Raw genomic sequence first — 16,165 nt, 5'->3', positions numbered from 1 at the left:
CGGCCCCGTCCGCCGCTCCGCCGGTGCCGCCGTTGCCGGGAGCGCGGGCGCCGCGGCGGCCGCTGCCCCAGGCCCCGCCCCCTCCCCGCCATTGGCCGGCCGGGCGATGCGCGCCATCCCATTGGCGGCCGGGGAGGGGGGATGCATGACGTCACCGCGGCGGGGCCGCCGGGGGCTGCGGTTGCCATGGCGACGCGTGGGTACCACCCGTGGCACGTCCCGGTGTGCCCGGTGTGTCCCGGCGTGTCCCGGCGTGTCCCCGCGGGGCGGGGCGGGCCAGCGGGACGGGCACGGGGAGGGGGCCCGGCAAAGGGCCGGGGGCACCGGGCAGGGCCGGGGCCGCTGCGGGCCCGCTGACCGCGTCCCGCCGAGGGCTCCCCGCGGCCATGGCGCCCGCCTGGCCCTGGCTGCTGCTGTGGCTGGGCGTTCTCCGCGCCCTCCCGGCCCCGCCGCGCATCCGGCTGCCGCTGCGGGGCGGCGCGGCCCCGCCGTCGGGGCTCCGGCAGCGCCGGGCGCCGCTGGACACCGAGCCCGACAGCGCCGGCAGCTTCGTGGAGATGATCGACAACCTGCGCGGCAAGTCCGGGCAGGGGTACTACGTGGAGATGACGGTGGGCAGCCCCCCGCAGAAGGTGAGGTGGGAGGGCATCCCCGCATCTCTCCATCCCCCGCGTCTCCCTCGTCCCCCGCATTCCCGCTGCGGGGCTGCGGGGCGCAGAGCAGAGGCGCTGCGGGTGCCACCATGGCTTCGAGTGGCTCTCGCCGCACGGCCCGGGCAGCATTCCTTCTTCTCATCGCTCCGGTGATGCTTTCCCTGCTGACTTTCTGCTAAAACTGGCCGCGGGCTCCCGCCGAAGGTGACCCCAGCGCTGCCGGGGCTGCCCGGGCGCTCCGGGCGGGGTGGCCGGTGCTGCGTGTGCCTCTACGTGCGGGCGAGCCAGGCTGCATCGCTCCATCCCTCCCTTCCCGCTCCATCCCTCCCTCCCTCCGTGCCTCCATCCCTCCCTCCGTGCCTCCCTCCCCGCTGCCGAGGCGGAGGATGCCGCTGGAGCTGGCGCGGGCTGTGGGCGGCAGGGCGGTGGGATGTGGCTGCGCAGCCCCGTGCCCGCCTGGAGCGGGCACATGCAGGCACGGAGGAGCCCACGGCCAAGCCGCGCTTGGCAGTTCCTCCCAGCACAGCCCCGGGCTCTGCCTGCTGCTCCCGCCCGGGGAAATTCTCCAGAAATCCTCCCGAGCTCGGCTTTCCCGGGGACCTCGTGAGGGTTTTAGCTGCGCAGGAGTTGGGGCGGCGTGGGGAGGCAAAGTGCAGGGAAATGGGATGGCCTGGGTAGAAAGGGAGCCCACAGAGCCGGCAGGGCAGGCGTTGGTGCGTCATCAGGCTCTGATCCTGCTCCATCTTTTTGTCAGCATCCCTCACATGCTGCCCAGCTCATGTGGCACCGTGTGCCTGCGCCTGGGGACAGGGCAAATGCTGAGGGCCAGGTGCCAGTCACACAGCACAGGGCAATCAGCTCCTCCCCTCTCTTATGGATGAGATTGGAGAGGTTCCTGCTGCTAAATCCTTTTGTGCCCATCCTGATCCCCGTTGCCACCAGCAACAAGTCTGGCCCAGGGGTCGAGCTCGGTGATCGAGGCTCCAGGTTCCTCCAAGCACCGAGCCACATTCCCTCATGCCTGCCATCACCACTTTTTGGGTGCTGCCAGCACAGCCAGCACCCACACAGGCTCTGAAATAAAGGCTGGCTTTCCCCACGAGCTGGCTGTGCTCTGTGTGCGTGGTGGGAGAGAGCGATGGGAGCAAGAAGTGGATGGAGGAACGATACCACTGCCTTGGAAATTGCATCTCTGGGAGCACTATTGTGTTGTCCCTGTGTGCCTGGCATGTATTGCCTGGCAGGGTGTGTTTAGGAGGAAAAAAAAAGGGAGGAGATTATTTCTAAAGTCTGGTTTTAAACGTGATTTCATCATCTCCTGCCTGCCACGTGTCGCAGCTGCCAGATAATTTCCGTGCGAACCACCTGTTCCAGGCACCCGCGCGTTCCGGAGCCTGTCACCCTTTGGGCAGCATCTTCCAGCCTTGGATTGCTTCCAAATGCAAACGTGGTGCCTGTGTGTGTGTGTGTGTATGTGTGCTGGAGCAAAATCCCTCCAGGCATTGCAATGGAATGAGAGGATTCCTGTGAAAAAGTTCGCCTGTGCCTCTGCAGGAAATTGGGAGTGTGTTTGCCTCGGGGTGGGTGCATCCTTCCCAAAGGCTCTCACGTAGCAGGGAGATGGTGATCTATCTCCTCACCTTTCCTTTCACCTTCCTGATGCTGACAAGGAAGTTTCTGTATCCCCTTGTGCTTTAATTTTGGTTCTGAGCCGTGCTGCGCTGCCAAGTCACCGTCAGCAGCTGATTGCTCACACATTCCGTGTGTCCAAGCATGTTGGTTTCCCTGGCTCCCCAGAACGGGCTGCTTCATAAACACACAGGGGAGAGGGGTGAGCTGGGCAGCAGGAGCCGGTGTTTTGGGACAGATGGCACAGGCTTGGTGCCCCAGGAGCAGCACACAGCTCTAGGGACACGCCTGGCGCAGAGCCAGTGCTGCTGCTGAGGTGCCTGGAGGGGCTGTCACTTCCAGGGACAGGTTTCAGCCAGTGTCCCTGCCACACATGTCTTGGCCTCCCCAGTTCACGTGCCATGTCCTGGCCTGAATGGATGGCTAGGCTGAGTCTCGAGGATCTGGGTCCCCTCCACGTGGGTCCTGTGCGTGACCCCTTCAGCAGGATGGAGCCTGTGAGAGTAAAAGCCCTCCCTGCCTCCTCTCCCTGCAGCGTCAGCTCAGCAGGTCCTTCTCCAGGGAAACCAGTCTCCCCTGGGTGCCCTGGGGATTGCAGATGAGCTGTGTGGAGCAGGTGGCCCCTAATGGCACAGAACCAGGAGCAGCCCTGGGAATGGCACAGGTGCCGGGTTGCCAGGCTGTGTGGTGGGTGCTGAGCTGGCACCCGCCCAGGGTGGGCACTGGGGGGGTGAACGTGCTGCTCTGATCTTTACCCATGGCCTGAAACGTTCCCCTTGGCAGGGAGGTGGAGCTGGGGCACTCAGGACACGCCAGCCCCTGTCAGGGAGAGCGCTCGGCAGCTGCAGCCGGTGCTGCTGCGATTAACACAAGCGCATTAACCTCCTTCCTCTGCCTCTGACTCCACAGATTAGGGGCCAAAGCCCTGGTGCTGCTGCCCCGGGTGCTAGTGAAACAGCTCCTGGGTCTGGGGCCAGGGCTTACCCCGAGCTCTGCTGCCCAGCACGGCCAGGAGGCTCGGACAGCCCCGCTCCCACCCCGGCAGTCCCACCGGGGCAATCCCACCCGGCCATCCCACCCCTCTCCTCCCCAGGGCCACAGGCACGGGTCGGCTGAGGGCAGGATCAGGCTGGCCCGCTCCTGCCCTGCCAGTGGGATGTTTGCCAAAGGTGGTAATCCTGCCCAGGCAGGAATGAGTCGGGAGCAGGGCTCGGCATATGGGTGGCGATTAGCGGGCGCAGGGACCCGCGGGGGCTCCCACCAGCGATCCTTCCCACAGGCTGTGCCAGCAAATCTGCTTTCCTGTGTTGCTGCTGCTGCTCTCCGGCCCCAAGACACCTGCCAAGTGGTTCCTGAATCCTGCCTGTGGATTTGGGGGCTGAGGCCAGCCCTGAGGCAGGGCTCACGCTCTGTTTGCACAGTGCTGGATGGTGTTTGCTCTTTGTGCAGCTCCCTGATATCACTGCCTCCTGCTCCACCACCTCCTTCTCTCCTCTCTGGGCACAAAAAAAGGGGGTCCCAGTGCACTCATGAGCCTTCCTGTCTTTCTTCCTTCTCCAGCTGAATATCCTGGTGGACACAGGGAGCAGTAACTTCGCTGTGGGAGCTGCACCACACCCCTTCCTCCGGAGATACTACCAGCGGCAGCTGTGAGTATTCTGGGGGCACACAGAGCACAGCCTCTCAGGCACACTGCTTCTCCTTGCTGGAGGTCTGGCCAGACCCTGCCAGGTAGCACCTGGCCTCTGGAATGGCTGGATGCACATAAACCCTGCAGGTCTCACTCGTCCCTTTGCTGCCCTTGCAGGTCCAGCACCTACCGCGACCTGCGGAAGGGAGTGTACGTGCCCTACACCCAGGGCAAGTGGGAAGGGGAGCTGGGCACTGACCTTGTCACCATCCCCCACGGCCCCAACGTCACTGTCAGAGCCAACATCGCTGCCATCACGGAGTCAGACAAATTCTTCATCAACGGCTCCAACTGGGAGGGGATCCTGGGGCTGGCGTATGCTGAGATTGCCCGGGTGAGTCCTGGCTGACAGTCCTGGATGACCCCACCAAAACGCTTCAGTTGCCTTTTTCCTTGTGCCTGTTTGTCCCCTGGGGGGTTGAGGAGAGCTCTCCTGGGTGCAGAGAGCTCCTGGAGAAGGGACAGCACTGACACATCCCTGTCCTGCCTCTGCTTTCTCCTCCCACCAGCCCGACGACAGCCTGGAGCCCTTCTTTGACTCCCTGGTGAAGCAGACACGGGTGCCCAACATCTTCTCCCTGCAGCTGTGTGGGACAGGCTTCTCTCCCAACGACACAGAGGCCGTGGCCTCGGTGGGAGGCAGCATGGTGAGCCCTCCACAGGTGGCTGGGGGGTTCCTTTGTGGCACTGCCAGCGCGTGGTGGCAGCGCCGTTCTGTCTGCTGTGCAGATCATCGGTGGCATCGACCGCTCGCTGTACGTGGGTGACATCTGGTACACCCCCATCCGCAAGGAGTGGTACTACGAGGTCATCATCGTCAAGCTGGAGGTCAACGGGCAGGACCTGAACATGGACTGCAAGGAGGTGAGCAGTGCTGGACCTGCCCCATGGGCACTGGAGACACACAGCAGTGGTCACAGGAGGCTGGGAGGGGAGTGGGCTGGGGTCCTGCACCTGGCTCACTCCTCCCCTTCTGCCCCCCAGTACAACTACGACAAGAGCATTGTGGACAGCGGGACCACCAACCTCAGGCTGCCGAAGAAGGTGTTTGAGGCTGCAGTGAAATCCATCAAGACAGCATCTTCGGTCAGTGGAGCCCATCCCTTCCCCACGGGCACGGCCCAGGGCAGGGCTGTGGGCAGTGTGGCTGCCCCTCACCAGCCTGGCATCTCTGCTGCCTGCCCAGCTTGGCCCCGCTCACCTTCCCTTTCCCTCTGGTAGACGGAGAAATTCCCAGACGGCTTCTGGCTGGGGGAGCAGCTGGTTTGCTGGCAGGTCGGCACCACCCCCTGGCACATCTTCCCCGTCCTGTCCCTCTACCTGATGGGGGAGGCCACCAACCAGTCCTTCCGGATCACCATCCTGCCCCAGGTGAGCGCTGGCCTGGCCAGACCCTGCCCAGGGAGCGTGGGCTGGACAGGGCAGCGCAGGCAGTGGGTGGACACAGCTGCCTCCCGTGCGCCTTCCCTGACTGCTGCTGTCTCCCTGCAGCAATACCTGCGCCCGGTGGAGGACGTGGCCACCTCTCAGGACGACTGCTACAAGTTTGCCATCTCCCAGTCCTCCACCGGCACCGTCATGGGCGCCGTGATCATGGAGGGTTTCTACGTGGTGTTCGACCGCGCCCGCAAGCGCATCGGCTTCGCCGTCAGCGCCTGCCACGGTGAGCTGGGCCCGCGGGGAGGGGATGGGATGGAGGGACGTGGGTGTGCAGAGACCAGACCCTGCCTCCCCCTCCCGCAGTGCACGACGAGTTCCGGACGGCCGCGGTGGACGGGCCCCACCTGCACTCCAACATGGAGGACTGCGGCTACAACATCCCGCAGACGGACGAGTCCACCCTGATGACCATCGCCTACGTCATGGCGGCCATCTGCGCCCTCTTCATGCTGCCCCTGTGCCTCATGGTGTTCCAGTGGCGCTGCTTCCGCTGCCTGCGGCGGGACCACGACGACTTCGCCGACGACATCTCCTTGCTGAAGTGACGGCGGAGCGCGGGCGCAGCCCCGGGCCGCAGGTGAGGCAGCAGGGCAGGGGCCTTGCTGCGGGGGCTGGAGTGTGGCAGCAGCGTGGGGAGCTCAGACCCTGTGCCCGGGGCCTGGGGACACGGTGTCCGTCAGGGCCAGCGGCCGGGGCAGCCCCAGGCCCGGGCTCCGTTCGTCTGGGACTGCAGCCGGGCAGTGGGAGAGCTCAGCAACCCCATCCTGGGAGCTGGAGGCAGCTGCTCTGCTCCAGCACCAGGACAGGACCAAGCTCTCCCACCCAGCCTTGCCTGGCTTGATGGAGTGACGCTGATGAGCCATCCCCTGCCTGTCCTCCTCCATCCCTGTGCGTCCCTTTCCATCTCGCCCCGCCGGGAAGCTGCCAGCCCACGCTCTCTTGTAGGGAGCTGTGCTGCAGCTGTGCCTCCCCTGTGACTCCCTGCACTGAGCCAGACTCCAGGGATCATCCTGGAGCCATCCAGCCTCGGGCTTTTCAGAGACAGCCCTGCAGGGCCAGCCTGGGCTGCCCGGACAGGGCTTTCCCTCCTACCCTGCTGCCCCTACACCGCTCACTGTCACATTTCCCCTGCGTTTTCCTGCCTTCCTGAGCTGTTCTGCCGCTGCTGCCAGCCCCAGGACTCCCTGCACCCTCCTGGGGCAGGCAGGAGCAGGCACCCATCCTCTCCTGGGGCAGGCAGGAGCAGGCACCCATCCTCTCCTGGGACAGGCAGGAGCAGGCACCCATCCTCTCCTGGGACAGGCAGGAGCAGGCACCCATCCTCTCCTGGGACAGGCAGGAGCTGGCACCCATCCTCTCCCCACATCACATGGGATGGGAAACTCCCTGCCCTGGCTTCCAGCATCAGCAGGGGCTGCCGTGCAGAAGCCAGTGCCAGGTGTGAAGTTCCCAGCCCTGGCACCGGCTGCTCCCCAGCCCACCCAGCCCTTCGAAAGCCATAGGGGAGCCTGGGCCCCCCCTGCAGCCCCCCACCTCACCGCCGGCACAGCAGCTCCTCCCTGCTCACTCCACACGTCCAGGCCTGGCTGTGAGACGCCCTGGCACGCCGGGGACAGGCGGCAGCTGCGGGAACTGCAGCATTTATTGTTTTGTAAACACATGGTTGTATTTATTTTGGTTTTGTTTTTTTTTTTTACAAAGCGTGTCAGTGGTAGCGCAGCTGCGCGTTGAGAGCGTGTACAGAGCCGGTCCCACGTGTACAGAGCACGGCTGCCTCTCACCTGTACAGTATATCCATACATCTCTATTTTTACTTCTAGCCCTGAAAGCCACTGTTCCAACATTAGGGGTCAGTCCTGTTTTGTTTTGGGGTTTTTTTTAAATCTTTTTAGCCTTCTGCTCAGTCCTCAGCCACTGTGGGCACCAGGGCTCACGCTGAGCCACGTGTGAGCACGTGATGGGGAGGGGGTCCCAGCTGGCTTGAGGAGGGGGTGCAGGGCTGGAGCACGCAGAGCAGTGGCTCACAAGCCCAGAAGGCACCTCTGTCCTCAGAGAGGATTTTCCAGTGTGTGAGGACAGCCCCCTCCTCCCCGTGCTGCAGGATCACCGTCCCTTCCCCAGAGCAGACACCCGTGACCTTGCAGGCAGTGCTAGTGCTGTATTCCCTTGCTTCTCTGCCTCCAGCCTGGGTGGGACAGAGCTCAGACACGGAGATTCCACAACGAAAAGGCATCACTCCTCCATGAACAAAGAGGGGATACCTGCAGTGCCGGGTCAGGCAGGGACAGACTGAGCACCCACAGCAATCACCGAGCTTAGAGCTTGTTAATCAAACCCTGCAGCCAAACGTTTCTCTGGGAAGGCAGCGAGGGAGCCAGGAAACACAGGCAGAGCGTGAGACCAGCCAGCCCTGCACGGGGCACAGCCACAACAGCTCCCACACTGCCCCTGCTCACACAGAGCCCCCCGGCCCCAGCCTCGCTCCAAACCCCACTCCCTGCAAGAGGGCAACGTTCTCCCCTTTGTCCTCGTGCCTGCCCAGGACCCCCAGGACCCCAGAGACTCTGTTGTGGACCACTGCCTTAAAACACAGCCCTGTGGCAGGCGAGCACCGGGGGCTGCCCTGGCCTCCCTGCGGGGCAGAGGGGCTGCCAGCCGTGCCCAGCCCCTGCCGCAGACCCAGGAACAGGGGGGCGATTTTTAGAGAGTCATTGCAAGATTTTCAGCGGTGCTGAGCACCTCGCAATCCCACTGAGATCCATGGAGAAAGGGTTGGTGAGTCAGCCCGTGCTTTGGGAGGAAGGACAGCAGAGGGGGACGCAGGAGTTGTGTGACAGGTTGGTTTATCCCGAGCTGCAGCGCAGCCGCGTCCCTGCGCTCCCTCCCCGGGCCCGGTGACAGCAGGGGATGGGACAGGACAGGACAGGACCGTGGGCTGTCGCTGGAGGCTCCAGTACTCTGTAACCCAGTGTCTATGTAAGAACAATGAATGTTAACACGGTAAATTATTATGACATTAAAATAAACGACCACAAAAAAATTGGCTCTTCGTCCGCAACTTGTTGGCTGGCAAGAGGGGGGGAGAAACAGGTGATGGCTGGCAGGGATGTGGGGGTGGTGAGGCATCAGGTGATGAGGAATGGCCCCAGGAAAGGAGCTGATGGCATCCAAGTGGGAGGTGTGAGGTGGCTGAGGCAGTTCCCAGCAAGCAGGGAATGCTGACCCTCATTTGGGAGAAGCCAGCAAGGCTGCAGACTGAGAAATGAGGAGCTGCAGCAAATCACTGCATAATATACACACTTTATTTATGAATTTGTATGTTTACAGACTTTCTATACACACATTACCTATATAATAAAAATGTACATGTGTATACATGATCGTATAAATATAGAACTGTAGAAATCTTAGAACTGATCCTGTCTATTCACAGCAACTCCTCCCAGGGGCCCACGTTGTCCCAGCAGCCGTCATTTGAGGCTTGGGCAAAAGGGGCAAGTGTCATTCGTGTTGGTTTGTGCCCAGAACTTGATGCACTGGAAGAGAGAGAATTAGTCAAGAGCCACTGGCCCAGCCCAGAGGTGCCAGCATTGTCCACAGCACTCGCTTCAGGGCTGGTTTCCTCTGCTCCTTGCAGCCTCCATCACAAGTCACCGTGAGGAAGGAGCCCTTGTCACCCCTGCAGGACCATCAGGCCCTCCTCAACAGGAGTTTCCATTTCCTTGGGCCACTGCTGGAGAGCAGTTGGGATGGGGGGCTGCCCACACAGGTGACCCACTGCCAGACCCATGGCAAGAGGAGGGGACTTTCCTGTCCCAAGAGCTCCTGTCTGGCATCCCCAGCCCAGACACCTGGGCAGCAGTGGCAGCTCTCCCCTCACCCTGTGTTCCAGACCCTTCCAGACTGTCTGGCTCCAGCATCCAGCCCTCACAGACACAGCACAGGCTCAGGGACACAAGGGCAGCCTGTTCCTAAAGCCACCACCCACTGGCCACGCAGGCTGGCCCAGCCACGAGTAAAGGATGGGATGACAGGAGGCAGGGAAGCTGTTTATTGATCGTACCCTTCTCCTGGCAAGGTGTCAGGACAACAAGGACTCAGGAAGGGTCACCTGGAAGGAGCAGGAGGAGGCCCTGAGCAGCAGAACACACTCACCTCCTTGTGCAGCACATGTGAGCAGGCCATGGGGTGAAGGTCACCGGGCTGCACGAGCTTCTGGCACATCAGACACAGCTTACAGGCAGCTGGGGTCTGGGAGGGGCAGTGAGGGAAAGAAAGGAGCAGGCAGGGGAGTCAGACACACAGCTCTGATCACAGATTCAGCTGCAGCCTGAGGCCACAGCCCCCTCTGCCCACAGCCATCACGCGTGTCCCTGTTTGTGTGAAACACAAAGGATCTGTGCCCCCAGTCCTCCCCTCCACCTCAGCAGCCCAGGTAGCTGCGTGAGGAGATCTCCCAGCTGCAGGGGCTCATCCTCTATCCTTTCAGGACACCCTCCCCAGTCCCCAGGGAAGCCGAGCCAGCAGCCTTACGTGTGACGCTGCTCCCGGGTAGGCGACCTGGGCCGGGGGCAGGAACATGGGCGTGCTGATCTGAGGCAGGGGAGCAGAGAACATGGGGGCCCTGATCCGGCCCAGAGGCTGCAGCGAGGCAGAGGAGGCACGTCAGAACAGCCCGGGAGGAAAGGACACAGGAGTCCCCCCAGGGAAAACTGCTGCCTGGTTACGCTGCAGCCAGCAGGACAGGGAGCCCAGGGGACAGCCCTGAGGCATGGCCCGAGCCCTGCGGGGAGCCAGGGAGCAGAGGCAGCTCTCCCTGCTCCCCAGGCCCCCCTCCAGCAGCCCCCAGGCTGTCCCACCTGAGCTCCAGCCGCTGCCCGCTCCTGCTGCTCTGCCAGCTTGGCTGCCACCAGCTGGTTCAGCTCCTCCATGGTCAGGCCGGCCATGGTCCTCCGGGCAGTCTTGATCTGCTGCAGGATGTTGGTCAGCTGGGCCCTGCAGGAACAGCAGCCTGCTAAGAGCTCCTGGTCCTCACACAGCGGGATCCCTCAGCCACAAGCCCTGTGCTTCCCCTCTATCCTCCAAGTGAGGTGAGCCACGTGCTGAGCGTTTTCTTATCCCCAAAACGCTGGGGATAGAGCAGGGAACCCCCAGAGACAGGCTGGCAGTGCCCAGATAGCCCTGCTGTCCTGCAAAGCTCCCAGTGATCCCCAGCGCTAGGGCAAACCTGATGGAGACCACTGCAGGAGTGTGTGTGCTCCTTAATGACAGAGTGGCAAAACTAGCCTTTGTCCCCCAAAAAAGGAAAGAAGCCTACAAGTTTTTCTCAATGATTAGGTAAAAAGCCACCTCACAGGACCTTCACCAAAAACTTGAGGACAGCTAATTGGATAGAAGCCAAAAAGTCTCGCTTGAACCATTAGGTAGAAAAAGAAGAGAACAAAAGAGCTAAGTGCTTTTGTGAGGTGTTCTTACCAGGAGCAGACCTCTGCACCTGGCTCGGGTTTTTCTGATTGTTATTTTGCCTTTTATTAAACCTTTTTGTTTCTAACACTGCAGCAGAAGTCACCCTGCTTATTTTATGCCCCCAAAATAACAGCTGAGCTATCCTTGGGTGTATTATATTTCTTTTGAGAGCTTATGAGACCCGGCCCAAGAAAAAGAAATATAACAGACCACCACCTCTGCGTGCCTCCCTTCCCGCAGACCCCACTGACACCAGGAGCCCCCCTTCCCCTGAACCCAGCTCCCACCGCACTCACAAACCCCTGCCCTCCCAAAAACCAGCAGAGCCTCACTTGTTGCACTGTGGAAAGCGAGTGAGCAGCTTCTCCAGCAGCTTCTCCAGCTTGTCGGCCGGCTGGGGCCGGTGGAAGTCGGGGGCCACGCTGACGCCCAGGCCGGGCGGAGGGGGGATGGAGGGGGGCATGTGGGGGCTGTGCGTGCCCAGGAGCGAAGCCACCACCGGGCTGCTCCTCCCCTGGGACTGCGGCAGGGGTGGGGAGGGCTGGTTGGGCCTGGACATGGCGGGGTTCAGCAGGGGGAAGGAGAGCGCCCGGGGGTCGGCGCTGGGCATCACCATGGGCACGGGGACGGGCCCGATGGGGAAGGGGAGCCGGGGGGTCAGGGATGGGCTGGGCTGGAATGCCGTCAGCATGAAATCTGTCTGAGAAAGAGAAGCAGGGCAGGAGGGAAAGGCTGGTTAGAGTAAGACCACCTGGAAGCAGGGCCCAGCGGCCTCTTCTCCAGGCAGCGGGGTGGGAACTGCAAGCACTGGCAGCTGGAAAGGGAAGGGAAGGAGACCCTTCCCTGCCTCTCTGGTAAGCCCAGACAGGGAATGGGCCATCCCACACATGGCCAGCAGCAGCAGGCTGTGCCAGGGCTGGCATGGCCGTGCTGTGGGGCTGGAGAGGCACTCACTTCCGAAGGCGGAGGAGGCAGCGTCGGCGTGGGGATCTGGGGGAGGCTGCTCAGCTTCGTGCCATTCCTCACCATCTGGATGTGGTCGTTGAACTGATCCTAGCACAGAGGGAAGAAAACAGGCACGTTATCAAACCTGAGCAAGTTTGGGGCATTCTAAGCCAGGGGGTGGCAGGCCCTAAAGTGGCACTGTTGGCTCCACAGAAGAATGGAGAGGAGCTGAAGGGTGTGTGTGTGTGAAGAGCTGCTCACTGCTAGGCTGGGAGAGGTCAGCAGGAACTTACTCGGACACTTTGCTTGGTCATACGTATCCTGTTCAGCCTCATCTCCCACTCCTGCTTTGGCCTCATGGTCTCCAGCGTGGGCGGCGCAGACCTGCAAGCACAGCTGAACTTTCCCACTTGCAACTGTGCTCTCACTGCCTGCAAAGTGGCACCAAGCAACCCCCACACCCTCCTGGCTTCCCCTCCTCCAGCAGGGTGGGAAAGGCTCACCCCCAGGTGAGGCACCCACAAGGGACAGGGACTGACCTGGGGGACACACAGGGACACCACAGCCAACAGCACCAACAGGCTGAGCCTGGCAGATGAACAGTGACAGGGGATAAGCACAGCCCCACATCCCCTTGCTGTGAGACATTATGGAATCACACTGATCCAGTAAGAAAACCACAGGAAATCCTGAACTATTCCAGTCCAACGCAAGCAGAGGAAGAGGAGATGGGACACGGGGACACCGGAGTGACCCTCCCTGCCATTTCTGACACAACACAGACTTACTTGAGGTAGGTGAGGTGTAGCTCTGCTTCTTTTTCCGCTTCTTCTAGTTTCAGCACCAGCAGCTCCTTGCGGCTCTCCAGGGACAGGATCTGTGGAGAGAGGCTCAGTTTTTGTACTCCCATTTCTTGCTGCCAGACCAGGCACTGGGCACGGCTCCCTGCTAACGCTCACTGCACTGACACGTGCTCATCTTTCCTCTCATCCCACAAAGTGGCACTTGGCCCTGCTCCTAACTTCACAGCACTGTCCATTACCCAGCTGGAATCTCAAACCAGCCACTTTGCAGGGAGGGAGTCACCTGCTCACCTCTGCTTTCCAGGCCCGCTCTGTCTCCTCAAGAATGTTCCTGTTGATTTCATTGTGCTGGTTCTTCAGCTTGTCCAGCTCCATCTCCCACAGCTGCCTGCACACAGAACACAGCAGAGCAGAACGAGCCCCCTCAGGCACTGGAATGGTCCCAAAGGATGGATCCCAGGAGCTCTGGATGGGCTGGAACCATGGCAGTGACACCATCCCCAGCTCCCTGGGCTGTGTGAGTCACTGTCCCAGCAGTGAGCTGTTCCACAGCACACAAACAAGCATTGTGCAAAGGCACTGGGCCAAACGAGGGGAATCACCCTCAGCAAAATTCAATCCAATCCCAGGGAGGATCTGAGCCAGGAATCAACCTGAGCAGCAGGCAGAGCTATGCTGTTCTGATCCTGGAGAAGTTTAAAGCTGGGCATTTCCAGCTGTGCTTTGGGAACACCTGGAGCATCCCTGCCCAGCTTTAAATACCCGAGCGTGCCAGGGTTCAGTGTAGCTGGACAGCTGTGGGGAACAGACAGGGAAATCAGTCTGCCCTAATTCTGGGGAGGTGAAATGCAATCAGAAGTAGCAGTTACAAGCTGAGTCAATCCACCAGGCACAAACTCTAATCTTATGGGATCTTTATGTCACAAGTACCCAGGAGTCTGCTTGTGACTGGGATCAAGGAAGATTTAATCCAGAGCCCTGATGCTGAAAGAGGAGATAAAACCTCCAGGGCACGTAACTGGCCAGCACTGCTGGCTCATTGTCTCTGCTCTGTCCCAACCAAGAGCATGGGATTCCCTCTGAGGCAGAATGACAGGAAGGAACAGTGCCCTGGGCAGCACTAATCAGGTGAGGGAAAAGAGCCTTACTTCTCATCAGACTGCTCTGCAATCAGAGAGGCAATCTTGTTTTCCTTCTCCTCCTGCTCCTTCAGCAACCTGCACGAGAGGAAAGGGACAGCAGAGCTGGAATGCCACGGGAGCAGGGCCCACATTCAAACACCCCCAGGGCCAGCCCCACAGCACGGGCTGGGGATGGCTCCCTGCAATGTGTGTGGGAAAAGAGCCACCAACAGCCCCTGGAGCACATGGGACAGAGCCCTGCTGTCTCAGGGCACTGCACAAAGGCTGTGGCACAGAACCAGGCTGGCTGCAGGCAGCTGTGCTGCTCCCCCAGCCCGTGCTCTGCCACGGTCACTTGGGGGAAAAGGGCTGAGCACCTCGAGCCATCACTGGAGGGGTTTTACCCAAAAACACCACTGAGCCCTCAGAATAAAAACCAGACCTCTAGGACATGACAGAATGGCTCCATAAAAATGCCAATTCAAATATAGGGCCTATCCTAAATTCATCCATACACAGGTCTGACCTCAATACTTGCTGCTTCCTAAAAGTTTAAAGCTCTTTACTCCATCAGGTTTGTATCACGGTTAAGCAAGGTCTTCTTCCCCAAAAAGAAACACTTTCTTTTCTGTAAAAATACCTTCTGCCTTTCTCACAGAGTTTCTCAATTTCAGCTTTGAGATCCTGCTCTTTCTGCAGGAATTCTTTCTTTTCTTTCTCCATCTTTTTCTTAGTCTCTTCTCGCTTGATCGTAACATCCTGAATGGCTTTCAGGATCTCCTGGAGTAAAAGAAGCATCACACAGATACAGAGCAAAATTACCAAGTATGATTTTGATTTAAAATATATTATTTTTTTATTAATTAATTAATGAGATTACACAGCAAATTCCTTCTTTTTAGCAGATCCGGTCAAGATATAAATTGGTCATTATGAGGAAACTCAGGAGATTGATGCCGTGCACTGCAGGTTCTCCTACCTCCTCATAAAGACTTCAAAACTAGTAACAGTGCAGGCTAAACAAAAACAATTCTTCACCAAATACCTGGTGGTTTTTCATCTCCTCTTCCCTCCGCTGCTGGAGCTGCTTAAGCTGGACCTGCAGCTGATTCTCCACCTGCCTCTGTTTGTCCAGCACCTCCTGGTAGCGCTCCTTCAGCAAAGCCCGCTCGGACATCATCTTGTCCTGCAGGGGAGAGCAAAACTCCTCTGTAGCAAGGACAGCCTGTAACAAGACCTCAAGGCTGACATCTGATGGTCTTGCCCTTTTCCAGCTGTAATGATTCTGTGATTCTGTTTTGACAGGAATAAAGCGGGAAGAACAGCTCCTGCGCCCGGAGTGTGAGCGGCAGAGCCGGAGCACAGGGCCTCCATACCCACCAGGTTCTTCTCGATGTCCTGGTCCGTGCTCACGTCCGCGTCGGCCGCCTTGAAGTCGGTCTGTGAAGGGACACGACTGAGATCAGCCCCTGCAGTGACCAGAGAGGGGCTCCAGGCCCTCCCTGGGCACCTGCTCCAGTGCTCTGCCACCCTCCACAGAAAGGAGTTCTCTGTCATATTGTGATGAAACTTATTTTAGTTTATGGCCATTGTTCCTCATCCTACAGCTGGGCACCAACAAAAAGAAGCTGGCACCATCCTCTGACACCCCCTGGAGACATTTATATGCATTAATGGGATCCCACCTCAGACTTATCCAGAGCAACGAGGCCCAGCTCCTGCAGTCTCTCCTTATAAGAGAGATGCTCCAAACCCCTCATCATCTTCACAGCTGCACCCTTCTTCAGTAGCTCCTTGTCCTTCTTATACTGCGGAGCCAGTCCTGAACACACCACTCCAGCTATGGCCTCATTAGGGTCAAATTTTAATTAAAGATTAATTAAAATTCAAGCACGGGCACACAGCAGCGGCTGCAAAGCTGCAAGTACAGATGCGTTTCACCCTTCGGCCACGGCTTACTCAGTTCTTTGTCCTCCAGCTTCCACAGGAGCCTTGCAGAGCACAAACCCCGCGATCCCCGGGGGAGCTGCACCCACCTGCACCGCGATGTTCTGCGACGGCCTGCCCGGGGCCGCCTCCTCGTCGGGCTCCTCGGCCGCCGCTCCGCTCTGCCCCGCCGCCTCGGCGCCGCCGGGCTCCGCATCGCCGCCGGGGCCGGGGGCGGCCGCGGGGTCCGCCTCCCCGCCGGGCCCGGGCTGCCCGGGGCTCTCCGGGCCGGAGAGCGGGCTGCCGCTGCGCGCAACGGGGACATCGGTCAGCGCTGCGCCGCGGCCGCACTGCCGCTCCATCCCCGCTCCATCCCCGCTCCATCCCCGCTGCCGCCCCGCCGGGCCCCCCCTTACCTGCCGGGCGGCGCGGCGGGGCCGGGCTCGCAGAGGCGCGGCGGGTCGGGGCCGTCGACCTGCGCCTGTTCCAGCG

At 60.3% G+C, this 16,165-nt stretch overlaps 2 protein-coding genes across 7 annotated transcripts; one reads left to right on the top strand and one right to left on the bottom strand.

Moving 5' to 3' along the window:
- Positions 1–345: 345 nt before the first annotated feature.
- Positions 346–8,452, top strand: BACE1 (beta-secretase 1). Of its 4 annotated transcripts, none has more exons than XM_041458109.1 (10): positions 346–632; positions 3,843–3,931; positions 4,090–4,306; positions 4,482–4,619; positions 4,702–4,836; positions 4,957–5,058; positions 5,194–5,343; positions 5,464–5,635; positions 5,716–5,989; positions 7,755–8,452. In XM_041458109.1, the coding sequence occupies exons 1-9, from the start codon at positions 387–389 to the stop codon at positions 5,955–5,957; spliced, it is 1,491 nt and encodes a 496-aa protein (XP_041314043.1). In that variant the 5' UTR covers positions 346–386; the 3' UTR covers positions 5,958–5,989; positions 7,755–8,452. The 4 variants fall into 4 exon arrangements, with proteins under 4 accessions (XP_041314043.1, XP_041314042.1, XP_041314041.1 ...); XM_041458108.1 differs by having other exon boundaries at positions 7,597–8,452; XM_041458107.1 differs by having other exon boundaries at positions 7,114–8,452.
- Positions 8,453–8,696: 244 nt separating this feature from the next.
- RNF214 (ring finger protein 214) lies at positions 8,697–16,058 on the bottom strand. 3 transcript variants are annotated; one of them, XM_041458103.1, is made up of 14 exons: positions 15,784–16,058; positions 15,128–15,187; positions 14,793–14,933; positions 14,388–14,527; positions 13,775–13,843; positions 12,918–13,014; positions 12,612–12,700; positions 12,117–12,219; positions 11,833–11,931; positions 11,211–11,578; positions 10,272–10,407; positions 9,946–10,053; positions 9,568–9,663; positions 8,697–8,948 (listed from the first exon to the last, which is right to left on the bottom strand). In XM_041458103.1, exons 1-14 carry the CDS (start codon positions 16,033–16,035, stop codon positions 8,883–8,885), a joined length of 1,824 nt encoding a protein of 607 aa, XP_041314037.1. In that variant the 5' UTR covers positions 16,036–16,058; the 3' UTR covers positions 8,697–8,882. The 3 variants fall into 3 exon arrangements, with proteins under 3 accessions (XP_041314037.1, XP_041314038.1, XP_041314039.1); XM_041458104.1 differs by having other exon boundaries at positions 12,117–12,207; XM_041458105.1 differs by lacking the exon at positions 15,784–16,058 and adding an exon at positions 15,433–15,774.
- Positions 16,059–16,165: the final 107 nt, after the last annotated feature.

This window comes from Pyrgilauda ruficollis, unplaced genomic scaffold (genome assembly GCF_017590135.1).
Source record: "Pyrgilauda ruficollis isolate IOZ18807 unplaced genomic scaffold, ASM1759013v1 scaffold126, whole genome shotgun sequence".
Lineage (NCBI taxonomy): Eukaryota > Metazoa > Chordata > Aves > Passeriformes > Passeridae > Pyrgilauda > Pyrgilauda ruficollis.
The sequence above is the reverse complement of the archived record's forward strand: the minus strand, read 5'-3'. Positions and strand labels throughout refer to the sequence as shown.